Source organism: Callithrix jacchus, chromosome 17 (genome assembly GCF_049354715.1).
Source record: "Callithrix jacchus isolate 240 chromosome 17, calJac240_pri, whole genome shotgun sequence".
Taxonomy (NCBI): Eukaryota; Metazoa; Chordata; class Mammalia; order Primates; family Cebidae; genus Callithrix; species Callithrix jacchus.
Window position 1 is genome coordinate 29,999,583 of NC_133518.1, and position 27,218 is coordinate 30,026,800.

Genomic DNA, 27,218 nt, shown 5'->3' on the forward strand with positions numbered 1-27,218 from the left:
TCACTGCTCTCCAGCCTGGGCAACAGAGCAAGACTCTGTCTCAAAAAAAGAAAAAATCTCATGAATTGTTTATCTCTGAAATTTTTCACTTAATATTTTTAGGCCATGGTTAATATTTTTAGACAGGTGTGTGCCACCATGCCCGGCTATGTGGGCAAATGAAACTCTGGAAAGAGAAACTGAGGATAAGGGGGAACTACTGTAGTAGGATTTTGTGGTGGAAAGAGCACTGAACCAGGAATCACACTTGGTTCTAACCCTGGCTCCCTTAGGACCTGGGGCAGATATTTCCTATTAAATCATTGTCTTAAATAAGGAAAGTGGGATAACCAAGAACCCAAACCTCTTTCAACTCCCAAGTGTCATGCATCCTACGTGTGTACTTCACAGACTGGGTCGCCGAAGGAAAACCATGAAGCTCTGCCGAGAACTCTCTGATTTGGTTGTGTACACAAACTCCGTGGCCGCCCAGGACATTGTGGATGACGGTAAGGACTGGGAGTTTTCTCCTCCTGCTCTGGATAAACATTCTTGATCTTTATTTTTCAGTTGTTAATGAATTTTTGTTAATCTGATTATCAACACACATTTTTGGGACTATGTAGAAACCAATTCGAGTGTCAGGAAACTCATTGCTGCTATAGTGTTGAGTTCATACGGAGGGTTTTACTGATTTCTACGGTTGCCAGATTGACTAGAAGCCAGAGAAATTTCCCACAGGGCCCAGGAGGACTTGATTACTATAAAAAGAAATTCATCAGGGCAAGATCTTTCTGCAACACTTAAACTGTGAAGAGCAGGCCTGGTTTGAGGACCAGGTCACAGATGGCCATTCCAAATGTGAAAGACCAAAAAAAGGAAGAAATTAATTGGCTAAAACCACACCTTGGAAAGCCCTATATTTTCTCAGTGAAAGTTTTGACTTGGGTGAAAATAGCTTAATCCAGATTGAAATTTTAACAAAAAGAGCAGAAATATCAGTAGCATTGTCTCCACTGTTTTTCACCTACCAGTTGCCACATGGAGCTGAGAAATTCTAGTCACATCTATTCATACCCTTGGCTCTCTTGCTAGTTACTCTTGTCTTCTTTATCTTCTGTTTCATTTAGTTACTGAATGCTTACAGAAATAACCTATTGTCATGTGGCTTTTCATCTAATTTTAATTTTAATGGAACTCAAATGTAAATCAATCTCCAAATTTCTCAACAACTTTTAGTGAAAGGAAAACAACATTGTGGTGAGTCTTATGTCCTCACAAACCCCCAGGATTCTTCCCTCTTATCTCCCCTACCCAACCCCCATTCCACAAATGTATCTTTTGCTGTTTGCAGAAAGATTTCTTCCTTTGGTCTTGATTCCTTCTTCAAACGGTAACAATTATACAAGATTTAAATGAATTTCACATGTGAGAGCATGAGAAACTGTAGGATTCTCAGCAAGTGAGCAACACACTCTTATAATAATTTCCCTTAGCTCAAAAATAAACTCAGGGAATGAATGCATTAAGTTAAAGGTATAGTTGGTTTAGGGAACAAAAATTTCCAATAAATGCCTTGGAAAACATAATCCTATTAACTTAATGAAAATTAATCTTGAATACCTTTTAGCTCTTGAACTTAAGCTGTTTTTATCTTTTTTATTTTTTTGCCAGCCCCAAAATGAAAACTAGATAATGAATGCATGGTTTATCCTAATGTGATACAACTCAACTCTATTAATGTACTAATTGATATTTGCCTAATTAGGAAGGTCATATTAATAATACTGTGATGTGCATATTTATGGGGAGAAACAGAAAAAAAGCAGTAGTATTGATTATAGTCCTGTTCCATCTGAATTAGGCTTGTCAACAAGATGATATTTTCTCCTATAATGTTTAAAACATCTCTCATCAAAATCTGCAAATAAGTTCAATATTAGTATGTTGAGATATGTAAACTATGTTAAGAGGTTATATCAATTAAAAAAATGAACATGTATCTTTAAGGAAAGAGTCTAAACTAGAAGCTTCATCACATTAAAAACTGTAATCCTCTCATTTCTTTGCCACAACTTGTATTCCTGACTGTTCTAACTCTGGAGTATCATTTTCAGTTGGGAAGCATCTAACATCTAAGGGTGTCCAACCCTGAGGACCACAGGGGCCCTGGAAAACTGTGTGTGTTAATAAACATGCACGGTCTAGATATGACTCAGGCCCAGCTGGCTCAGCAAAGCCATATATAGTTCAACTACTTGGTTTCATGGACCGTATCTCACCATCTGGGCTCAGACACACTCAGCTTATTAGGGTTGAATAAAAATGAGACTCTGGGTGAGTTTGGGTCTTTTTATCTGGGCTGGTCTTTTCCAGCATATTCAGAGGATATATCAGTGGTCATTTTGGGCATAGGGTATGGGGGTCCTTGGTGAAAAAGTGGGAATAGTGGGTGCTGTGTAGATAGGGTACAAAAGGTGGGATTGAAGACAAGTGGAATATTAAATGTTTGGAGCTTTACTCCGTTATGACCCCCAAATTTGCAGCTTCTGTGAGTCTAGATGGATGATTGTCCTGGAATGAACTTTAGTACAGGCTTCTTGTACTTTTACCTCCCTTTACTTTTTTCCATAGTTTATATGCATGGCTAGGTGAATGACTGTCCTTGTTCTTAAAACTTTTATTCCTTTATAAGGCTTTTGACCTCTGTTTCTCTTTTATTATTCCTTTCTCCCAAACAGGTTTTGACTTGTTCCATAATTCTATTCAAATAAACTTTAAAACTCAACTTTTAATTTTTGTAATTCTTTTTTCTTTGTTTTCTTGGATCCTGATTGTTACTATTAATACATGTTTTACATGCATGCCTTTTAGAAGAATGCCTTCAATGAATGTCTTCCTGTTATCAGAAATAAGCTATTGAGATAGTTATATTTATTCATGGTTGTCTATATCTTCGGCAAAGATATTCTTTTTAAGTTATTTTTTTCTATCTGTTCTCTTCATGCTGGCCAGATAGACATAAATTAGTGAGATGATTAAATTCTTAGGGAGAACAGGGGACCCAGAAATAGACAGCTACTTGAGCAAGACACACAGCCTTGATGTGGCCTGAAAATGGCAAAAGAACCCTAAGAATGGAATTTTATGGGTCTTTCCTGTTGAGGAGCTGCCTCTACTCTGGTTGAATCCACTCTAGTGCTCTGCTTTTTCTATTGGTATAATCTGACGTTATTATAAAGTCTTTTGTGAGTGGTATTTTCTTTGCTGTAGTTCTCACTTTTCTTTTTTCTCTATTAAAAACTGCCAGGAACCACAGGAAATGTGTTATCATTCAGTGAAACAAGAGCACATCAGGTGGTTCAGCAAAAATCAGAGCAGTTCATGATTTATAATCAAAAGCAACTCACAAGGATTTACCCCTCTGCCTACCGAATTGATTCCAGTAACTTCAACCCTCTCCCCTACTGGAACGCAGGCTGTCAGCTAGGTGTGTATTCCTTGGGAAGGAGTGGCTCTCTGTGTATCCTAACTATCCTGCCATCTTGCCTAATTCTCTGCAACTTTCAACTTGCACAGTGGCATTGAATTATCAATCTGAAGGACGAATGATGCAGCTAAACCGAGCCAAATTCAAGACAAATGGCAATTGTGGTTATGTCCTCAAACCCCAGCAAATGTGCAAAGGTGTGTATTAATTTCATAGTCATAAATGCAGGTATTAATTTCATAGTCTAAATACAGGCAACGTTTATTAAAGAAGCTGTTTAGAAAATGTAATACCCCAGAGTTTTTCAACATATTTTTTCAAAAAGATAGGTTAAAGTGTTTGAATGTAAATTAGAATTCTTGTCGCAATGACTTAATATTTGGTCGGCCATGATGTTTAGAATGTTATCTTGAGAGGTTTTGTGTGAAAGAGGGACATGGATAGCATTGGGTTATCATTTGAAATCCAGTGCCCCATATAAGGGGACTGCTTTTTAAGGTCTGAGCCCTATTTTTTAGACACTATCTTAGGTAATGTGAGTTTGTGACTTGCTGGCAAGCTTCAAATTCACCTGAGACAATTTTATCAAGCTCTTTTATTCAGTGTAGTCCAATTACAAAACAGTGCTAACAAAAGAGAAAGGATAGGCTGGGCACGATGGCTGATCCCTGTAATTTTAGCACTTTAGGAGGTCGAGGTGGGAGGATCACCTGAGGTCAGGACCAGCCTGTCAGGAGTTCGAAACCAGCCTGTCCAACATGGTAAAACCCTGTCTCTACTAAAAATACAGAATTAGCTGGGCATAGTGGTGCATGCCTATAGTCCTAGCGACTTGGGAGGTTGAAGCAGGAGAATCGCTGGAACCTGGGAGGCAGAGGTTACGGTGAGTCGAGATCACGCCACTGCCCTCCAGCCTGTGTGATAGAGTGAGACTCCATCTCAATAAATAAATAAATAAGTGTTAGATGAAACAACACTTTCTTTTGGTTCTGCTCATTAAAGTGATTTTTTTAAATTTCCAAATTGCATTTATAACAATTCAGATAAAAAAGTTGTTGATGGAATTAGCCTCAAGATTTTATACTTTGCATGTTTTCTTGCTCTGCTGTTTACTTAATTTCAGATCGTCTTTTTGTTTGTTATATTTACTCATACCTGAGATAGTTTAGGTTAGAAAACTATTTGAAGCTGACATAATTGTTCTTCTTTTTATGCTGTTGGTTTTCAAACAAAATGCTTCTCTTCCTCCTTTTCACAATTGATCATTGCATTGCAACACTTGCTTTAAGTTGGCCCAGTCCACTAGCCTTTGGAAACATAGATTCTAATGAAAACCACAGTTATGCCACACTGATAGTTATGTGAGATTTCTTTGCTCTAAGAAAGTTGTAATTCAGCAATTGTTTTTTCTTTGTTTATAGTTTAAGCTGTGCATGCATGTGTGTTTCTTTTTATGTTACCAACTTATACTTTACTTGGCCTAGGTACTTTCAACCCTTTCTCTGGTGATCCTCTTCCTGCCAACCCTAAAAAGCAGCTTATCCTAAAAGTTATCAGTGGACAGCAACTCCCCAAACCTCCAGACTCCATGTTTGGAGATCGAGGCGAGGTAAGTTGCCTATGACGTGTCTAAGTGGTTAATTATGTGATTATCTTAGTGCCTTCACATTTTATCCGAAATGTCTTCAGAGCCATATGTGTGTTCATAACTGAGCACTGACCTCAGCTTATCAGACATTAGTCAGTTTATTGGTAAGTCACACAGTTCTTGCTGTACTGCAGTCCATTGTCTATTTTGAAGGCATGAGTGCACACAACTGAATTCACAATTTAAGGTTGACACTGGCATTGCTAAAATTGCAGTGCAAAGGACAATTTCATTATTATTATTATTATTTTGAGATGGAGTCTTGCTCTGTCACCAGACTGGAGTACAGTGGCACAATCTCAGCTCACTGCAACCTCAGACTCCCTGATTCAAGCTATTCTCCTGCCTCAGCCTCCCAAGTAGCTGGGATTGCAGGCACCTGCCACTGTGCCCAGCTGATTTTTGTACTTTTAGTAGAGACGGGGTTTGCATGCTGGCCAGCATGGTCTTGATCTCCTCACCTCGTGATCTGCCCACCTCGGCCTCCCAAAGTGCTGGGATTACAGGCATGAGCCACCGCACCTGGCCGGCAATTTCATTATTAATGGAACATTGCCTAAGAGTATATCTTAACCTCCATCCACACTCCTCTCCTCCTGCAATACTCCTCCCTGCTGCACATCAGCCACCTACCTGCTCCTTGGCCATATGCTGATTCTTGTTATTATCTGCTGTACCTGTGTAGCATGATTTTAAAAGGTATTATCTGTGGCCACAGTCTCTTTTCTTTGCAGAGCTTTTAGCCCGTTGTTTCCATTATCCCTTCTTGGCCCCTGTTTATAACAGCTTTTCCTGTGCTTGTGCCCTTCCTTCTGGAGCTGATCCATTACTTCAGGCTCTTTGTCACTCCTGCCTGTTAAACTATTGTTTTTGGATCTTAAGGAAGGAAACCACAGAGCTCTGCAATTTGGTACCATCATAAATACTTTATTTCAGAATTCTACTTTCTTTTTTCTTTTTTTTATTATACTTTAAGTTCTGGGGTACATGTATAGAACATGTAGGTTTGTTACATAGGTATGCACGTGCCATGGTGGTTTGCTGCATCTCTCACCCCATCAACTACAATAGGTCTTTCTCCTAATGCTGTCCCTCTCCTAGACCTCCAACCCCCAACAGGCCCCAGTATGTGATGTTCCCCTCTCTGTGTTCATGTGTTCTCATTGTTCAACTCTCACTTATGAGTGAGAATATGCGGTGTTTGGTTTTCTGTTCTTGTGTTAGTTTGTGGAGGATGATGGTTTCCAGCTTCATCCATGTCCCTGCAAAAGATATGAATTCATCCTTTTTCATGGCTGCACAGTATTCCATGGTGTAAAAGTGCCACATTTTCTTTATCCAGTCTATCATCGATGGGCATTTAGGTTGGTTCCAAGTCTTTGCTATTGTGAACAGTGCCGCAATAAACATACATATGCATGTGTCTTTACAACAGAATGATTTATAATTCTTTGGGTATATACCCATTAATGGGATTGCTGGGCCAAATGGTATTTCCAGTTCTAGATCCTTGGGGAATAACCACACAGTCTTCCACAGTGGTTGAACTACTTTACACTCCCACCAGCAACGTAAAAGCACAGAACTCTACTTTCTCTGCTTTAGACTTTCTTAGATCAGCTTTTTCTAGATTCTTTGGGTTTTTATTCCTTCATTATTCATCGCCCAGAACTGGCACCACAAAGAAGAGTCAACAGATGATCAACAAGACAAGATCTCTCCTCCTAGAGGAGAGGATGGGAATTAAAGTATACATTTCAAACATGGATAACTTGATTAATTATTATGCCAACCAGATCAAGACAGAGCATATTCAGAATCCCTAGAAGGCTCCTGTCCACCTTCCCAGTCAATACTACTCTTCCAGCTGCCTCCCATAGAAAACACCAACCACTATCACAGCAGAGAAGTTTTGTCTATTCCTAAACTTTATATAAATGGACTCTTAGAGTAGATACTCTTTTATGTCTGGCTTGTTCAACATTATATTATATAGCAGAACTTTATTCTTTTTTCATTGTTGAGAGTATTCATTAAATGCATATTTCTGACCAGGCACAGTGGCTCACATTTAAAATCCCAGCACTTTGGGAGGCTGAGGTGGGTGGATTGTTTGAGCTCAGGCATTTGAGACCAGCCTGGACAACATGGCAAAACCACATCTCTACAGAAAAAAAAAAAAAAAAATACAAAAATTAGCCAGCTGTGGTGGCATGAGCCTATTGTCCCAGCTACTTGGGAGGCTGAGGTGGGAGGATGGCTTAAACTCGGGAGGCAAAGGCTGCTGTGAGCTACGATCACACCACTGCACTCCAGCCTGGGTGACAGAATGAGACGCTATCTCAAAAAACAAAATAACAAAAAACAAAAAACGCGTATTATCCATTCTACTCATATAGAAAGTTTGGTTGTTTCCAGTGTTTGGCTGTTATAAATATAACTGCTCTGAGCATTTGTGCATGGGCAAAACATCTCAGTTCTGTTGGGTATTTGCCCTGAACTAAAATTGTAGGTTCATTGGGTAGTTTGTTGGCATTAATAAATACTAGCAAATAGTAATTTAATATGTCTTATACTCATCTCGTATATCTAAATCCACCACACCTGGTACCATTTCTTTTTCTTACTTAGCACCTGATAAAATCAGTTGCTGTTGAAATGTAGACATTTTGGTTAATATTCTCAGATTAATGAACATGTGTATAGAAATATATTATTTGTAATAGTACTATAGTACTTTCTCTTTCTTTAATAGATCATTGACCCTTTCGTTGAAGTTGAAATTATTGGATTGCCAGTAGATTGTTGTAAAGATCAAACCCGTGTGGTGGATGACAATGGTAAGATGATAATCTGTGTTTACTTTTAATGAAGATGGTCTAGAAATATAATTTACACTAAAAAAAGTGTCTATGTAGAAAAGCAAGAAATCTCTAAAATCCATAACTGCCATTTAGTTTATGTTAAAAGCTTTTCAACACATGAAACTAAGTAACTGTGGGATCGATGCATGGTATATTTTGGTGGTGGTGTAATCTAGGCCCTCCAGGCTTTTGCTTTTGAAACAAAAAATTTTTTTTTTCCAGTAAATGATATTTTAAAGAACTGGGTTAAAAATTCACTGAGGAAATGACTCTATTATATTTTATATTGTATTTTTATCACATGAGTTTTCTCAAAGCTCTCATTTGTGAAGTCTACGTGTCTCAGTAATTTCTCACTTTTTCTGGAGCATGTAAAACTCCAAAGGCAAGCACAATATAGTCTGCCAAGTTTACTTCTTGAATATTTACATACGATTGGAGGGGCAGAATTCTTATATTTTGGCCATAATATAAAGAAAGTTTTCTTTACCCAAGCCTCATGTCTTTTTCTTGTTAATCTTTTGAAGCTTTTTTGTTCATACATTTTGCAAACATTATTGCATACCTGTTTTTCTCAATCTCTTGTCATTAATAATGTAAAATACATTTGAAACATAATCGTTAATTTGAGAAATTAGGGGTTCACAGGGAGTCACTTATTCTAGTGTTCACTAGAATTCCCGAGTAGGGCAACCCTATAACTTAGGAAAAACATTCACATAGAAAACAGCCTTCTTAAATTACATTTAATGTTCAATAGACTATTCTGTTTTAGTCTCAGAAATAATTGAGAGGTCATCACTTAGTCAACAAAAAGATCTTCTTTTATTCAAGAGGGGAATCTTAGTGATTTTTCAGTTCATAATTATTTCATTAGCTTGAAGCTTTTTTATAAGGTTAAGTGGTTAATACCTCCTAAATGCCTCTATTTTTAAAATTTTATTTTCATTTTTTAGAAAGAAAAAACAGAAACTTACAAAATACTTGACTTTTTAACAACTTTTATAGTTATTTTATTGGAGAGAATTTTACCAAGTAAAGGTATTTTTGCATTTTTGTATTTGAGATGAATTATATACATTTTTGACTTATTTTTTGGTAGCTGTGAAAATATGCCATCATTCATGCAGTAAGGTCTTGCTTCTTGAGGAGATACTGGGAATCAATAGTGCACAGTCTAATTTGACCCTGTTACTAACTATAAGGCCTTGTGTGGCCCTGGGCACATTATTGTCTATGAACATCAATTTTCAATTTTCTCAACTACAAAATGTCTTACAAATACTGATATTTCCTACTTTAAAATGAGTGTTACTTGTATAGTTTTTGAAAGTAATATATTTTTTGAAAGTCAGTTATATATATTTAAAAAAAAAACAGAAACAAAAACGAAAACCCTGTTCTACTCTAAAAACTCTAAAAATCCTCTAAAACTCTTAGAGAATTGCTGTAAGAAATACGATGATATGTGTACAATAGTAGTTGAAATCTACAAAAGCACTTTATAAAATGGTTATTGGTGGTTATTACAGTAGCAGAATTTTTGGTGCATGAGAAGTATAATTCTGTTAGGAGAGGATATCATTCTTTATAGTTTTTGCTAAAACATTATTCTTAGATCACTACTATTGATAATTTTTGAACTTATTGAAGCTTTCTGAACACTTAAAGAGCCTCTCTATAACACAGTTAGGCATCAAAGAGTAATAGAATTGATGTGATAATTTACAGGCAATTTTCTTAGCAATTATTTTCTACTGAAGGGGTAAATTTCAAGGCTTTCTTCCAGTAAGGCATCCTGGGGTGGCTTAATTGTCTTTATGAGTTTTATAACCATTGCAAGCAATTTTTACCGTCTGCTTTGGATATGTTGTGGCCAACTCATTTTCAGCCAAGTTGTTTGCTTTTCTGATTTTTCTTTCCCTATTTCTCTGAGGATTTAACCCTGTGTGGGAAGAAACACTGACGTTTACAGTCCACATGCCAGAAATCGCTTTGGTTAGGTTCCTTGTGTGGGATCATGATCCCATTGGACGAGATTTTGTTGGACAAAGAACCGTGACCTTCAGCAGCTTAGTGCCTGGTAGGTATGAGCTAGCCTTTTCTCTCTAGACTGGCCATTCCTTTTTCTCTGGAAGATGTAATACATGATATATTACTTACATAATAGTATATGTGATATATAAAATATATGTCATATGATACATGTGACTTTTAACAAGCTTTGTAAAAATGTGCAGTGGGTCACACGTGTAATCCCAGTACTTTGGGAAGCCGAGGCAGGTGGATCAGTTAAGGCCAGGAGTTCAAGACCAGCCTGGGTAATATGGTGAAACCCTATCTCTACTAAAAATACAAAAATTAGCCAGGTGTGGTGGTGGGCATCTGTAATCCCAGCTACTCAGGAGGCTGAGGCAGGGGAATCACTTGAACCCAGGAGGTGGAGGTTGCTGTGAGCCGAGATCATGCCACTGCATTCCAGCCTGGGTAACAGAGCAAAACTCTGTCTCAAAAAAACAAAAACAAAACTATAGACAAGTCAGATACTTAATTATATTTCACCCATGGGAAAGCCAAATGCAAGTTCAGTTAAAAAGAAATGACTCTCTTTTCTTTTATCAGGTTACCGACATGTCTATTTGGAAGGACTGACAGAAGCATCCATATTTGTACACATAACCATCAACGAAATCTATGGAAAGGTGAGAAAGACCATAGGGTTTAAAGTCACTACACTAATATGGTCCTCAACAATGCTACTGATTAGTTGCATAATAGGAATGTAAATTTTGACAAACTGTACTTGAACCAAAGACTACAAGGAAGCCCAGCAAGCTCAGTTTGCTATTCCAGTCATGTCCTGATCCACCTGTACTCTTTTCACTGTTTAAGGGTGTGTACTCGTTCCTTCTATACTGGGGCCCTCTCTGGGCTTAATAGAATTGAGAAAACTATTATTCTCTCAGGCAACAATTTGTTTGACTAAAACAGTGAAGATATGACTAAACATTGAATTGTATTTTAATCCTTAAAAAGACTCCGCTGGGCCGGGCGCGGTGGCTCAAGCCTGTAATCCCAGCACTTTGGGAGGCCGAGGCAGGTGGATCACGAGGTCCAGAGATCAAGACCATCCTGGTCAACATGGTGAAACCCCGTCTCTACTAAAAATACAAAAAATTATCTGGGCACGATGGCTCATGCCTGTAATCCCAGCTACTCAGGAGGCTGAGGCAGGAGAATTGCCTGAACCCAGGAGGCGGAGGTTGCGGTGAGCCGAGATCACGCCATTGCACTCCAGCCTGGGTGACAAGAGTGAAACTCCATCTCAAAAAATAAAAATAAAAAGACTCTGCTGACCTCAGTGGGAAATGAAGTGTCTCAGATGGTTGACGAACTACCTGTACTAACTAGACTGTGATCCCAGCTGCTTCTAGGCAGGCTACATTCATATGGTACCATTGTTTTTAACTGAAAATCTAAAAATTGTGAATGAATTTTAAAGCTACCTATGGGACTGAAATGGAGACCACAAAAAATACATTCTGGTTCTTTCCTGATGCTGTTGTCTTGGTTATAGAACTCATTTGAGGTTTACACATCAATAGGTTGTCCTCTGGTCATGTCAAGTAATTGGGGACTTGGCTACTGGTATGAATTTTCAGGACCACATGGGATTTGGAAGGACTGTTAAAGCATTGAATGGGGCCTAGAAATGTCCAGTGCTCTTTACCAGAAAATCTGTCTAGCTGGAAGCTTTCTCAATCTGTGAATGTGGGATAAAAATAGTACCAACCTCATAAATAAATATAGACCTTGTCTTTGGAAAGCTGCCTGGTACATAGTAATGCTCAGAAATACTGGCTAATATTAATGTTATTATGACTGTAATCCAGTTAATAAGGAATGGACCATTTCAGGCTAAAGTGGGGAATATAATGTTTATTTTCATATCAGTCAGCAAAGCCATGGGTCTTAATTTGTGGGTGTGAGGATCTTAATTTCTAAGACTGGTGCAGTTTTATACCATAACTTTCTGTGTTTAGTTCTGAACTTCTGTTTGCACTGCATTTTGGGATCTTGCCTCTCCCGCTAGTCGCCACAAATGTAAACAATTCAAAAACGATTCTTGAATACTAGGAATCCCAGGTTAACTACAGATTATCTGTAGCATTTATCATGTTGAGGGAAACAATTAAATTCTGAATTTGTTTAAAACTTGAGCCAGAAATAATTAAAATCTGAATGTGTTCTATATCACCTCTATCCTCTCTCCTAAGTAAATGTCCACTCATGAGTCGTATTATATATTCCTTTCAAGAGGGGTTCGGGTTGGGATCCACATGTCACAGTGTAGTGGTATCAGTTGAACAATGAATAAGCATAAGACTGAAAATCCCCAAAAGTAGGAGAAAGGGTTTATAGACATGTATGCATTTTTTCTTTTGTGTTTACCTGTGCCACCTTCTTCAGTGAGCCCCAATTGTGTTTTGTTGTGTTTGTTTTTTCCTTTACAGTGGAGCCCTTTAATACTCAACCCCAGTTATACTATATTGCACTTTCTAGGAGCTACAAAGGTAGTTTCTCAGCATGGTGCTTTATTCTGGCTGGCATATTTCTTTTTAAGTGGTTATGGCAGCATGCTTTTTCATATCACTCCATTTTCCTGCTTACCACTTTGAAACATGCATCTGTTGCTTTAAGGTGCCTGAAGTTTGTAGCAGTCTGTTAGTTGTGGAGACTTTTCCTACCACTTTGTCATCTCTGGATAGGAAACGTCTGGGAAAGCTTGATGTGAGAATGGAAGGCTGAAGTCCTTGCAAAGTAAGGTTGATAGGATGTGCATGAAGTTGTGCAAACATGCTGTGAGCTGCTGCTTTCTTGGTTTGAATATATTTCAATGGCTGTACAATTTTGGTTTATATTCATTTTTCATGGAGCTGTCATTTTAAAGGCAAGTTGTTGACACGATGGCATTTTCTTAACTTGTGGTTGGTCCTTTTGTGTCTTCAGAACAGACAACTCCAGGGTCTGAAGGGACTGTTCAATAAGAATCCTAGGCACAGTTCTTCAGAAAACAATTCTCATTATGTACGGAAACGATCAATTGGAGATAGAATTCTGCGACGCACGGCCAGCGCCCCGGCCAAAGGCAGGAAAAAGAGCAAAATGGGCTTCCAAGAAATGGTGGAGATAAAGGATTCTGTGTCCGAGGCCACAAGAGATCAAGATGGCGTGCTGAGGAGGACCACACGCAGTTTGCAAGCACGCCCTGTCTCTATGCCCATTGACAGAAACCTTCTGGGAGCTTTGTCTCTGCCCTTATCAGAAACAGCAAGAGACACTGAAGGAAAAGAAAACTCTCTGGGTAAGATGCTTTAAGTTTCTCTAAGACTAAACCCTTCTAGGCTGCATTTCAGTCCCTGATTACCATTATGAAGTGGTTGACATTCTGTACTCAAAGTAAAATATACTGAAAAATCAATAATTTTTAATGTGATCTAGTAGACCAGAAGATTTCAAACTTTGGGGGCCAGGTAGATCCATTTTCTCCTCACCAAGAGCTTTATAGTATCAACGTCTGAAATTGACAGTGAGGGATAGGGGAGCCATTAGGTGTGATGGCGCAGAGAGGAAGGTGAAACCTGCAAAATAAGATTCCAAATATTTGTTTTCCAAATGAGTGCCATATTTACTGATTGTTCTGAGGGTGAATATGGTTGTATTACTTTTCTTACCATACAATCTTTCCATGGTTGGAAATGTTTATGGAGAAAGAAAGCCAGATGTTGAAAACAAACCACCTTTTTCAAAAACAAGCAAATCTTTTTTTTCCTCAAAAGGTGGCTCAGGCAGTGTTTCTCTATGGTCTCACTTCCCTGATCCTTAGATGCTGGCAGGAATGGAGGCATGCCTGCAGCTTCAGCATGGTTGTGGGCTCCACAAACATAGGGACCAGGTGTTGCCTGTCTTTTTCCTTAATTTGAGTGTATCATTGACTCATATTGTGAGCTCAATAAAGAGTGAAGACTGCTTTGAAGTGTGGCAGAGAACTTTTGACTACTGTCGGTGACTCCTATCCCATCCTATCTGAGGGTAAATTTAAGTGCCAAAACTATGTCCATTTGATGCCTATACAACAAATACGTTTTAATTAAATCAGAATCACCTCAGACAAGTAAAATGTGGTACTGATCTCCTTTAGCAAAATTGTTCATTTATCTTTTATCAAATGTTCTAATTTCAGTGATTTCTTTTCCCACAACCATCATTTTTCTTGTATTGATTTTTGTTATAAGATATTCTTGAATGGTTTATTTGAAGGAGAAAAAAGAACATTTAAAAACTTGAAATTTTGCTAAGAGGAGTGTCACAGAAGAGATAAAATGTATGCCTTAAAATGTATTTAAAAACCCCATCTTTGGGAAGAATAAAGCTGTATTCAATAGAAGTTGGTTCTATCCTGTTAATGCCACAGTTAAGATGTTAATACCATTAAGGTGAGTTAGAAAGCAATTTTGAGGTGATGTTTCTTTTCTACTTTTAAAAAACAGTTATATAAATTAGTCATGTATGTTATAAATGTAATATACATGACTTTGGTAAATATAAAACAATACACAGTTATATTACAGAAAAAACCATTAAGCACAGAAAAAGCAGAATACAAAATTCTATATATTATTCACTTCTTCTGCAAAAGCTTACAGTGACAGCATCATACGGTATTTAATTTTTCCTTTATAATTTTTTGAGGTTTTCAAATGTTTATGATGACTATTTTTAGTTTGGAAACTAGTAAGTTAAACAAATTCTTTTTTCTTATACAGCATGACTTTGAAAGCATTATTAAAATAATCTGATCAAGAATTAAATACCTTATATTCTCCTAGCAGTATGCTAACCATGATGGGATATCCCAAATTATGTGAATTGCATTTTTACGATTTTCCTTTACTGTGCCTAACAACTCACTGCCACTTTTAGGGAAAGATGCAATATGAAATTTGCGTATTAAAAAGAAATATATGATTAACCAAAAATTAGATATTGGCAATGACATGGAATTGACAGCCAATTTTTTTCTTTACATTTTAACTCTACAGATATTGATATTTTAATGCATTTGTTGCACCTTCCAATTATTTTAGAAACTAACTGATTAAATGAAATATGCTGCCAAAATGTTTTAAAAATGATGTTATTTATGTTTTTCTTCTTCTTCTTCTTTTTTAACTGATACATGTATAACTGAAAGCTTATAGTATCTTGCTTACAGGTACCACAATGCTTTGTTTAACAGAGCTGTCTTGTTCTGTTTTTATTGCCATGCTTCTGTGTAGTACAAATCTGAATAGGAAACAACTTAAGGTAATCCTCACTGTAAAAGTATGGTAACTCATTGACATTTTTTTGACAATGAATATTACATCCTTTACAGATGTAATAGATATTCAAAGGGAAGCTTCAGTGAAATTCCTATAAGTATATTTTACCATTTATTCATCACACAGACACTTCGTTGCAAACCTATGCAATCCATAATTATATTCTGTCACAGTGTAACAGATTTACATTTTCCATTTGTCTGTCTGAAGACAACATGAGTGTTTGCAGGTCCTACATAAACTGATACATGTCATCTAAAATGTTGTTTGTTTCCTTCAGCAGAGGATAAAGATGGCAGAAGGAAAGGGAAAGCAAGTATTAAAGATCCACATTTTCTAAATTTCAACAAAAAGTTATCTTCCTCCTCCAGTGCTCTTCTTCACAAAGATACCAGCCAAGAGGATGCCATTGTATCTACTGCCCACATGTCAGTCACAGGAGAACAGTTGGGCGTTTCAAGGCCTAAGGGTGGGAGAATTGCATCAAATGCCACAAGTGATTGCCAGGAAAATCCCTGTCCCAATAATTCTCTCTCCCCAAGGCAGCATTTGGCTTCTGATCCTATAGTTAACCCCACACAAGATCCGCATGGTGTGAAAATCAAGGAAAAGGGGAATGCCGAGGGCTTTGTGGAAGGGAAAAGCATCTTGTCAGGAAGCATCCTTTCTCATAGCAACCTAGAAATTAAGAACATGGAAGGTAGTGGAGGCAAGGGCCGAGCTGCAACATCCTTTTCTTTGTCAGATGTCTCCGTGCTCTGCTCTGATAAACCTGACCTACATTCAACTGCAATTCTGCAGGAGAGTGAAATTTCCCATCTTATTGACAATGTCACTTTAACAAATGAGAATGAGCCAGGCAGTTCCATCTCAGCCCTGATTGGCCAGTTTGATGAGACCAACCATCCAGCTATCACAGTTGTGTCTCATCTTCAAAATACCAGTGTGATGTCAGAACATTGTCCCCTGCCTAGCCTGGGCCTAAAAATGTCCATCAAGCATAGTTTTTCCAAGGGAAAATCCACGTCTTCCTTCCTGTGCTCATCTCCGGAGCTGATAGCACTCTCGAGTCCTGAAACCACCAAACATGCAACATATACAGTTTATGAAGCTACCTGCTCTCCCATCTCTAAAACCAAACCAGATGATGACCTTTCTAGTAAGGCCAAGATAGGGGCCGTAGAAAGCAGCCTGCCTGGGTCGCCTAATACTTCTCATGGCTGGTTACCAAAAAGTCCTACCAAGGGAGAAGACCGGGAAACACTGAAGAGATGCAGCCCAGCTTCTTACCCTGATTTGACCCTGGAGGCTGATCCCACTCTCTGTTTCAATTCGGGGGAGAGCAGCCTTGTGGAAATTGATGGAGAATCAGAAAATCTTTCTCTAACAACTTGTGAATATAAAAGAGAGGGCACAAGTCAACTTGCTTCTCCTTTAAAACTCAAGTGCAGTCAGGATGTGGTAGAACACTTGCAGAGAGGTTTGAGAAACGGCTACTGTAAAGAGACCCTCCACCCTTCTGTCCCTGAAATAGTCAACAATATTCAAGATGTCAAAACTCAAAGTATTTCTTATCTAGCCTATCAGGGTGCTGACTTTGTGCATAACCATCTCTCAAATTCAGATGCAAAAATGTTCCAGACCTGTGTGCCCCAGCAGTCTAGTGCTCAAGATATGCATGTCCCTGTACCCAAGCAATTGGCACATCTTCCTTTGCCTGCTCTGAAACTGCCCAGTCCTTGCAAATCCAAAAGTCTAGGGGACTTAACATCAGAGGACATTGCCTGCAATTTTGAGAGCAAGTACCAGTGTATTAGTAAGAGTTTTGTTACAACCGGCATTAGAGACAAGAAGGGCATGACTGTGAAGACAAAATCGTTAGAGCCTATAGATGCCCTGACGGAGCAGCTTCGGAAGCTTGTGTCCTTTGACCAGGAAGACAACTGCCAAGTGCTATATTCAAAGCAGGATGCCAATCAGCTCCCCCGGGCACTGGTCAGAAAGTTGTCATCCAGAAGTCAGAGCAGAGTGCGCAATATTGCTAGTCGTGCCAAGGAGAAACAGGAAGCCAACAAGCAGAAAGTTCCAAACCCCAGCAATGGGGGAGGAGTGGTTCTTAGACACAAACCCTCAGCACCCACCCCTGCGGTGAATCGCCACTCCACCGGCTCCTACATCGCAGGCTACCTGAGGAACACAAAAGGGGGTTGCCTTGAAAGCCGGGGCATCCCAGAGGGGGCATGCACAGCTCTTCGCTATGGCTACGTTGACCAGTTTTGTTCAGATAATTCTGTTTTGCAGACTGAGCCAAGCAATGATGATAAACCAGAAATTTATTTTCTTTTGAGACTGTGAATTATGTAAAACTGCATTCTTAAGGTTTACGAGGAATTCCGTAGAATGTCAGAATTTTCAGTTTTCCGTAAATAAGTTCCTTGGCTTGGGAATGATTTTCAGATGTATTTTTAAACTTGTATTTGGGTCTCCCTCTGACTTCATGTGTTCTCCCTGTTAATGTGTTTGTATATAGATTTGGTAACATTTCCCATGTATCTATTATGATCTTTCTCCCTTGAGGTGTTGTAAACTATATCAGTATGAAATGTGTGCATGCCCTAGATGTGAAACTCCTCAGCAGCTCGGGTTATAATGTGTGTATGTTTCACCAAGATATCCTTTACTGTGTCCTCAGATTGCAGTCACAAATGTAGTCATTTTTACTCTCTAACTGTTGAGTTGATTAAGAGACCTTGCAAACAACAAAGGGATGAATTCCTTACTTTAATTTGTTATCATTTTTTCTGTGTTTCCCTCTTTGTTGAGAAGTCCAGATGCATTTTCTTTTTTGACATGGAGTCTCAACTCTGTCGCCCAGCCTGGAGTGCAGTGGTGCAATCTTGGCTCACTGCAACCTCCACCTCCTGGGTTCAAGCTATTCTCCTGCCTCAGTCTCCCAAGCAGCTGGGATCACAGGCACCTGCCACCACACCTGGCTAATTTTTTGTATTTTTTTTTTAGTAGAGACAAATTTCACCATGTTGGCCAGGCTGGTCTTGAATTCCTGACCTCATGACTCACCTGTCTCGGCCTCCCAAAGTCCTGGGATTACAGGTGTGAGCCACCGCACCTGGCCTCCAGATGCATTTTTATAACTCAGTTTTTAAAAACTTAAAAATAGTTACCTGGCCTTTTAGGATGTTCTCATCCCACCCATAATGAGAGTTTAAAGGGGATTGATAGCCGCTCCCCATGCCCTCCCCACTTTTTAGAATAGGCTACGAGAGTATGAGGAAGAAGGCCGTCTTTTGTACATAAGGACAAAATTGTTTGTTTTACATAAATTTTGTTACATATTTTTGCTAATGGCTTTGTATGTAACAAGAAGTCAGTTGCCAAACCACTTGTACTTTTGAATTTCCTGATTGAATTATAGACTGCAAACAATGGCTTTCAGAATGAAGGACTTCCATCAGACTAATGATAATAGTAGCACAAATTGAAAACTTCCCCAAAGCTTTCAAAAAATATTTTCTCATAATAAAATTCAAGTGAATAGATAATTAGAAGAAACCTTTTTCCTTCAGGGAATGAAGCACTCTATTTTAGTACTGACATGCATTATTTTCACTGTGAATTCATTTTTATTGCATGTTCAGATGCCCCTCTTTTTTTTTTTTGTAACATTAACTGCAATGATGTTCTTCTTGGAATTCACGAAAATATAATTAAAACACATTTTTAAACACTGGTGAACTTTTTTTAAATTGAAATTCCTATGACTATTGAATAAAAGCACTCAGAGCACTGGGACATACTTTCCATGTGTTTGTGGCAACATAGAAAGCTATCACAGAGGGCAGTTTTAAGCAGGAATTTATGTCTCTGAGTGTTTTCCTTATGCTTTAAAGAGGATATTTGTGAGGTGATTTGAAAGAAAATCAAATGTGATGAGTATCTTTGCATTTGGTATTGCTATTGCAAGTTTAAAAATAAGCCTTCTGAACTGGTTGTGGTGGTGGGCAGTGGGAAGGGAGTGGTAGTAGTGGTCATGATGGTGGTGGTAGGTGGGGGAGCCATGTGAGGAAGGCAAGTGAGATGCTATGTTTGGCAAGTGAAATTGTCTGAAGCTCTGTGATGTGGGGGAAGAGTGCAGAGGAGAACGCTTGGTCTCTGGTTCTCTTGGTCCCCAACTCTGAGCTTTTCCCCAAGGTTGGGGTCCTTTATTTTCTGGACAGGCAATGGGAATCTGGTTGGGAGCTGATGTGTAATGGTGAAAGGATGGATGACCCATTTCTATGCCCTTTGTGAGCCCAAGACATTTTTGTTTTCTTGGGGGCTCTGAACCCCCTAAATTCTATCCTTAGACCTTGGTTTGTTTTTAAGGTATTCTTGTTTTAGAAGGGATCGACATGATTATACTTGTTAAAATTCGCTTGCCAAAAAATAGAATTTAGCTGCATTTTAGGATTTGATGGTATATTTCCCCCCCAAAAAAATCCAGGAGTTTACATTTTTTTTTGTTAAGGTAAACACTGACATTTTATAGACTAGAATTAGGAGATTCTGAAAATTGTGGGAAGTAAAATACAAGCAATTTTAGAAAATAGGTAGGGAATGTTTCTAACACAAAGACTAATATTTAAGGTGATAGATATCCCAGGTACACTGATTTGTTCTTTACAAATTATATGAATGTATTAAATTATCATATGTACCTCCTCCCAAAAGAAGAAAATAGGTTGGATTCACAGTACTTCTGGCTCTCCCAGGAAATATTCATTTTCCTTTGCTCCTTAAAGTTCTTAAATGGAAATATTTGATAAGCAAATTTGATAAGGGACTGGGATTAAATCAAGTTCATTTTGAAGATGAAAACACTGAGACTCAGTATGCTTATACCATTAAGTATAATCCATTAGCACATTCATTTAGCTGATACTTTCTCTTTAAAAAAAATCAGAAGCACATATTACTTCTTGGTGAATATTGAATTTAAATCCTCTTAAAATTTTTTTTTTAGTTTTCATTTGTGTGGGTACACAGTAGGTGCCTATATGTATGGAGTACCTAAGATGTTTTGATATAGGTATGCAATTTGAAATAAGCACATCGTGGAGAATGGGGTATCCATTCCCTCAAGCATTTGTCCTTTGACTTATACTTTGACTTATGAACAAGCCAATTATACTCTTTATTTTAAAATATACAATTAAATTATTATTGATTATAGTCATTCTATTGTGCTGTCATATAATAGGTCTTATTCATTCTTTGTATTTTTTTTTTTTTTTGTACTCATTAGCCATCTCCACCTCCACACTCCCAGCCTCTTGCTACACTTCCCAGCCTATGGTAACTATTCTACTCTATGTCCATGAATTCAATTGTTTTGATTTTTAGATCCTACAAATAAGTGAGAACATACAATGTTTATTTTTTCTGTACCTGGCTTATTGCACTTAACATAATGATCTCCAGTTCCATCCATGTTGTTGCAAATGGTGATCTCATTCTTTTTTATGGCTGAATGGTACTCCGTGGTGTATATGTACCTCATTTTCTTTATCCATTCATCCACTGATAGACACTTAGGTTGCTTCTAAATCTTAGCTAATGTAAGCAGTGCTGCAACAAACATCGGAGTACAGATATCTCTTCAATATACTGATTTCCTTTCTTTGGAGTATATACCTAGAAGTGGTATTGCTGGATCATATAATAGCTCAATTTTTAGTTTTTTGAGGCACTTCCAAAGTGTTCTCCATAGTGATTATACTAATTTACATTCCCACCAACAGTGTACAATAGTTCCCTTTTCTCCACATCCTCACCAGCATTTGTTATTGCCTGTCTTTTAGATATAAGCCATTTTAACTGGGGTGAGATGATATCTCATCGTAGTTTCTATTTGCATTTCTCTGATGATTGATGATGTTGATGATTGATGATATCTTTTCGTATGCCTGTTTGCCATTTGTATGTCTTCTTTTGAGAAATATGTATTCAAATATTTTGCCCATTTTTTGATCAGATTATTAGATTTTTTTCCATAGTGTGGTTTGAACTCATATATTCTGTTTATTAATCCTTGTCAGAGGGGTTGTTTGCAAATATTTTCTCTCATTTTGTGGGTTGTCTCTTCACTTTGTTGATTGTTTCCTCATAACGTTCCAGATCTTAGAGGAAAGGTTTTCAGTTTTTCCCCATTCAGTATGATACTAGCTGAGGGTCTGTTGTACATGGCTTTTATTGCATTGAGATGTGTTCCTTCTAGCCTCGGTTTTTTGAGGATTTTTATGATAAAGAAATATTAAATTTTATCAAATGCTTTTTCAGCATCAATTTAAATGATAATATGGTTTTTATTCTTTATTCTGTTGATCTGATGTATCACATTGACTAATTTGCATATGTTGAATCATCCATGGTTGATAAATTACACTTGGTCATAATGAATGCTCTTTCTAATGTATTGCTAAATTTGGTTTACTAGTATTTTGTTGAGGATTTTTGCATCAATATTCATCACAGATATTGTCCTGTCATTTTCTTTTTTTGATGCATCTTTTTCTGGGTTTTGTGTTCAAGGTAATGCCTTATAGAGTTTAGAAGTGTTCCTTCTTCCTCTATTTTCTGGAATAGTTTGAGTAGAATTGGTATAAGTTATTCTTTAAATGTTTGGTAGAATTCAGCAGTGAAACCATCAGGTTACAGGCTTTTCTCTACTGGGACACTTTTTATTACAGCTTTGATCTCATTATTTGTTATTGATTTGTTCAGGTTTTGGATTTCTTCCTGGTTCAATCTTGGTAGGTTGTATATATCCAGGAATTCGTGAATTTCTTCTAGATTTTCCAGTTTATTGGCATATAGTTGCTCATGGTAGCCACGAATGATTCTTTGAATTTCTGCAATGCCAGATTTAATGTCTCTTTTTTCATTTCTCATTTTATTTATTTGGATCTTATTTATTAGTCTGGATAAAGGTTTGTCAATTTTGTTTAACATTAGAAAACCCTAGCTTCTTTTTAATTGATCCTTTGTAATTTTTTTCATTTTCATTTTATTTATTTATGCTCTAATCTTTATTATTTTTTCTACTAATTTTGGGTTTGGTTTGCTTTGCTTTACTAGTTCTTTAAGATGCATTGTTAGATTGTTCATTTGAAGTTTTTCTTTTTAAAGGTAGGCACTTTTAGCTATAAATTTCCCTCTGAGTACTGTTTTTGCGGTATCCCATAGGTTTTGGTATTATGTTTCCATTATCATTTGTTTCAAGAAATTTTTAAATTTTCTTCTTAATTTCTTTTTGAACCAGTGGTTATTCAGAAACATATTGTTTAATTTCCATATATTTATATAGTTTCCAAAATTTCTCTTGTTATTAATTTTTAGTTTTATTCCATTGTGGTCAGAGAAGATGCTAGATATTATTTCATTTTTTAAAAATGTTTTAAGACTTGTTTTGTGACCTAACATATATGGTCTGTCCTTGAGAATGATCCATGTGCTAAGAAAAAGAATGTGTATTCTGCAGGTCTTGGGTAAAGTATTCTGTAAATACCTATTAGATCCATTTTGTCTGTAGTGCAGGTTAAGTCTCATGTTTCTTTGTTGATTTTCTATCTGGAAGATCTGGCTAATGTTGAAAGTGGAGTGTTGATGTCTTTCACTATTATTGTATTAAGGCCTTTCTCTCCCTATAGCTCTAATAACACCTGCTTTATATATCTGGATGTTCCTTTTTTAAGTGCATATATGTTTAAAATTGTTATATCTTCTTGCTGAATTGACCCCTTTATCATTATGAAATGATCTACTTTGTCTCTTCTTATCATTTTTGTCTTGAAATCTATTTTGTCTGATAGAAGTATAGTGACTCCTGCTCTTTTTTTGGTTTCCATTGGCATTGAATATCTTTTCCCATCTCTTTATTTTGTGTTTAGGTGAAGTGTGTTTCTTGTAGGCAACAAATCAATGGGTCTTGTTTTTTCATTATACAGCCAGTCTGTCTTTTGGAGAGTTTAGCCCATGTACATTCAATGTCATTATTAGGAATAAGTAAGCAGGAATAAGCAAGGACTTACTCCTCCCATTTTGTTATTTGTTTTCTAATTGTTTTGTGGTCTTCTCTTCCTACTTTCCTTCCTGTCTTCCTCTAGTAAAGGTGCTTTACTCTGATGATATAATTTAGCTTCTTGCTTCTTATTTTTTTGTGTGTGTGTATCCATTCTGTCTTTTGCTTTCCATGAGGCTTACAAATGGTATCTTGAATAACCCATTATTTTAACCTGATAACAACTTAACATTATTTGCATAAACAAACAAGCAAAAAGAAAACTAATAAAAGCTCTATGCTTTAACTTCATCCTTCCACTTTTTAACTTTTTGTTGTTTTTATTTATATCTTATTGTACTGACTATGTCTTGAAAAGGTGTTGTAGTTATTGATTGGTTCATCGTTTAGTCTTTCCACTATGGATAAGAGTAGTTTACACAACACAGTTATAGTGTTATGATAATCTGTGTTTTTCTCTGTACTTATTATTACCAGTGAGTTCTGTACCTTCAGATGATTATTTATTTCTCATTAATGTCCTTTTCTTTCTGATTGAAGTACTCCCTTTAACTTTGCTTATAGGACAAGTCTGGTATTGATGAAGTCCATCAGCTTTTGTTTGTATGGGCAAGTCTATTTCTCCTTCATGTTTGAAAGATATTTGTGCCAGATATGCTATTTTAGGGTAAAAATTTATTTTCCTTCGGCACTTTAAACATGTCATGCCTCTCTCTCCTGGACTGTGAGGTTTCCACTGAAAAGTCTGCAGCCAGACGTATTGTAACTCTATTGTATGTTATTTATTTTCTCTTGCTGCTTTTAAGACCCTTCCCTTTTCTTTTTCTTTTCTTTCTTTTCTTTTTTTTTTTTTTTTTTGAGACAGAGTTTTGTTCTTATTGCCCCAGCTGAAGTGCAATGGCACGATCTCAGCTCATTGCAACCTCCGCCCCCTGGGTTCAAGTGATTCTCTTGCCTCAGCCTCCCCAGTAGCTGGGATTACAGGTGCCACCACACCCAGCTAATTTTTGTATTTTTAGTAGAGATGGGGTTTTACCATGTTGGCCAGGCTAGTCTCAAACTCCTGAGCTCATGTGATCCTCCCATCTCAGTCTTCCAAAGTGCTGGGATTACAGGCATGAGCCAACTCACCTGGCCTGGAATCCTTTCTTTATCTTTGTTTTCTTTCTTTTTATTTTGGTCAGAAGACTTCTACTGAAGATCTTTCTTTATCCTTGATCTTTGGAAGTTTAATTATTAAGTGTCTTGAGGTAGTCTTCTTTGGGTTAAATCTGCTTGGTGTTCTATAACCTTCTTGTACTTAGATATTCATATATTTCCCTAGGTTTAGGAAGCTCTCTGTTTTTATGCCTTTGAATAAACTTTCTACCTCATATCTCTTTCTCTACCTCCTCTTTTAGTCCAGTAACTATTAGATTTGCCCATTTGAGGATATTTTCTAGATCTTATAGGCATTCTTCTTTGTTTTTTATTGTTTGGTCTCCTCTGACTGCATATTTTCAAATAGCTTATCTTCGAGCTCACTAATTCTTTCATCTGCTTGATCAAGTCTGCAATTAAAGAACTCATGCATTCTTTGGTATGTCAATTGCATTTTTCAGCTCCAGAATTCTCCTTGATTCTTTTTAATTATTTCAATCTCTTTGTTAAATTTATCTGATAGAATTCTAAATTCCTTCTCTGTGTTATGTTGAACTTTTTTGAAAATAGCTATTGAACTTTTCCTCAATATAGCTATTTTGAATTCTCTGTCTGACAGGTCACATATCTTTGTTTCTCCAGGACTGGTCCCTGGTGGCTTATTTAGTTCCTCTGGCGAGGTCGTGTTTTCCCAGATAGTGCTGATGCTAGTAGATGTTCTTTGGTGTCTGGGCATTGAAAAGTCAGGTATTTATTGCAGTCTTCACTTTCTGGGCTTATTTGTAGGCATCCTTCTTGAGAAGGTTTTCTAGGTATTTGAAAAAATTTGAGTGTTGTGGTCTAAGCTGTATCTGCTTTAAAGAGCACCCCAAGCCTAGTAACAGTGTGGTTCTTGCAGATTCAGAGAGGTACCATTTTGATGATTTTGGAAAAGATCCGGGACAATTCTCTGCACTACCAGGCAAAGACTCTTGTTCTTTTCCCTTACTTTCTTCCGTCATACAGATTTTCTCTTTCTCTTTCTCTGTCTCTGTTCTAAGCCACCTAAACCTGGGGATGAAGACCCACCGCTTTGGTCACCACTGCTATTACTCCACTGGGTGAGATCCAAAGCCAGCATAGTGCTGAGTCTCACCCAAGGCCTACTTCAACCACTCCCTGGCTACTGCCTGTGTTTGCTCATGGCCCTGGGGCTCTATAATCAGCAAGTGGCAAAGCCAACCATGCCTGCATCCTTCCCTTCAGGGTGGTGAAGTCTCATGGACCCTGGCTTGGTCCAGAGGTGCCTTCCTGGAGTCAGGAACTGGAGTTAAAAACCTTAGAAGTCTCCCAGATGTTCTGCTGTATTGTGGCTGAGCTGGCACTGAAACCACAAGATGCAGTCCTTCCAACTCCTCTTCCCTCCTTTTTCCAAAGGTATAGGAGCCTCATCTTGTATCCACTGCCACCACAGACCATGAGGAGTACTGTCAGACTACCACCAATGTTCCCTTAAAGCTGAAGGGTCTCTTAAGTCAGTTTGTTATGAATGCTGCCTGGCATGCAAGTTACTCTTTAGGGCACTGGGTTCCCCTCTGGCCCAGGGCAGGTTCAGAAATGCTGTCTAAGAGTCAAGTTCTGGAATCAGAAACCCCAAGAATTTGCTTGGTGCTATATCCCCCTGTGGACATGCTGGTACATAAGATGCAAGAGAAAGTCCCCTTTACTTTTCCCTCACTTTTCTCAAGCAGAAGGAATTTGCCCCATAGCCACCACAGCTGGTAATGCTCTGAATTTTACCTAAAGCCAGCAAGTCTAAGAGGCTCACCCAAGGCCCTTGACATAATACCTGGGTATCTCTGCTGTTTATTCGACGAAGTCCAAGGGCTCTTCAGTTAGCAGGTGATGAATGCTGCTGGGACTAGGTCCTGTTTTTCAAGGCAGAAGCTTCCCTCTAGCCCAGGGTATGTCTAGAATGTCATCTGTAATCTAGGGTTTAGAACAGGGGTCTCATAACTTTGACTGGTGCCATATCCTTCTGTGGCTGAGCTTGATGCAAGGCAGTCCTCCCCACTCTCCCTTCTCCTCTCCAGAAGTTTACATTTGGATGTAAACTGTACTTCGAAGTGATCTAGTTATAAGATAGATGTTTGGGGCAAAGTGGTGGTTTATCAGACCAATCCCCCTGGTGCCTATGTATGTCTGTCACTCTTACATGTAGTATTATTCTACTAATAGGACATAGGAAGAGAAGCAATTTTATAATTATCATTTTGAGATTGCCTAATAAGGAAGAAGCAGTAGTAAAGCTTAAATTTTAATAAAAGCTTTGGACTCATCAGGGTTTCACTTATCTGGAGAATGGAAAGGGGAGTCACTCATTCAGTCACAAGGTACTCACACGAGTGAGTCAAGATATTAACAGACTTCCTGATTTTTTTTCTTTTGGAACTGCAGAATCCAGGAAGCGCCTAGTCTTTGCAAAATCTAACTGGAACAAATCTGTGAAATTCTGAAGTTTTCTCATGTGACTCCTTTCCTAAAGGCTTCAGGGCATGCTCTAAGACTGAGCAGTAACAAGTGGCTGGAGGAGCTGCCTGCAGCAGTGGCTATATCCACAGAGGACAAAAGCAAAGCTTCTGAACATAAATCTAAT

General features: G+C 37.9%; 1 protein-coding gene across 15 annotated transcripts in view; it reads left to right on the top strand.

Moving 5' to 3' along the window:
• Positions 1 to 19,111, top strand: part of PLCH1 (phospholipase C eta 1) — a 243,397-nt gene extending 224,286 nt beyond the window's left edge. For 5 of the 15 annotated variants that reach the window (XM_008983622.5, XM_054247153.2, XM_002759468.7 and 2 more), the window contains 10 exons: positions 391 to 488; positions 3,290 to 3,469; positions 3,559 to 3,666; positions 4,954 to 5,078; positions 7,873 to 7,957; positions 9,918 to 10,064; positions 10,604 to 10,683; positions 12,496 to 12,555; positions 12,992 to 13,346; positions 15,647 to 19,111. In XM_008983622.5, the coding sequence (XP_008981870.2) occupies positions 391 to 488; positions 3,290 to 3,469; positions 3,559 to 3,666; positions 4,954 to 5,078; positions 7,873 to 7,957; positions 9,918 to 10,064; positions 10,604 to 10,683; positions 12,496 to 12,555; positions 12,992 to 13,346; positions 15,647 to 17,721 (3,313 nt within the window). In that variant the 3' untranslated portion in view covers positions 17,722 to 19,111. Of the gene's footprint in view, positions 1 to 390; positions 489 to 3,289; positions 3,470 to 3,558; positions 3,667 to 4,953; positions 5,079 to 7,872; positions 7,958 to 9,917; positions 10,065 to 10,603; positions 10,684 to 12,495; positions 12,556 to 12,991; positions 13,347 to 15,321; positions 15,350 to 15,646 lie in introns of all 15 variants that reach the window. The other 10 variants (XM_035278548.3, XM_078353988.1, XM_078353986.1 and 7 more) reach the window with 5 other exon arrangements.
• Positions 19,112 to 27,218: the final 8,107 nt, after the last annotated feature.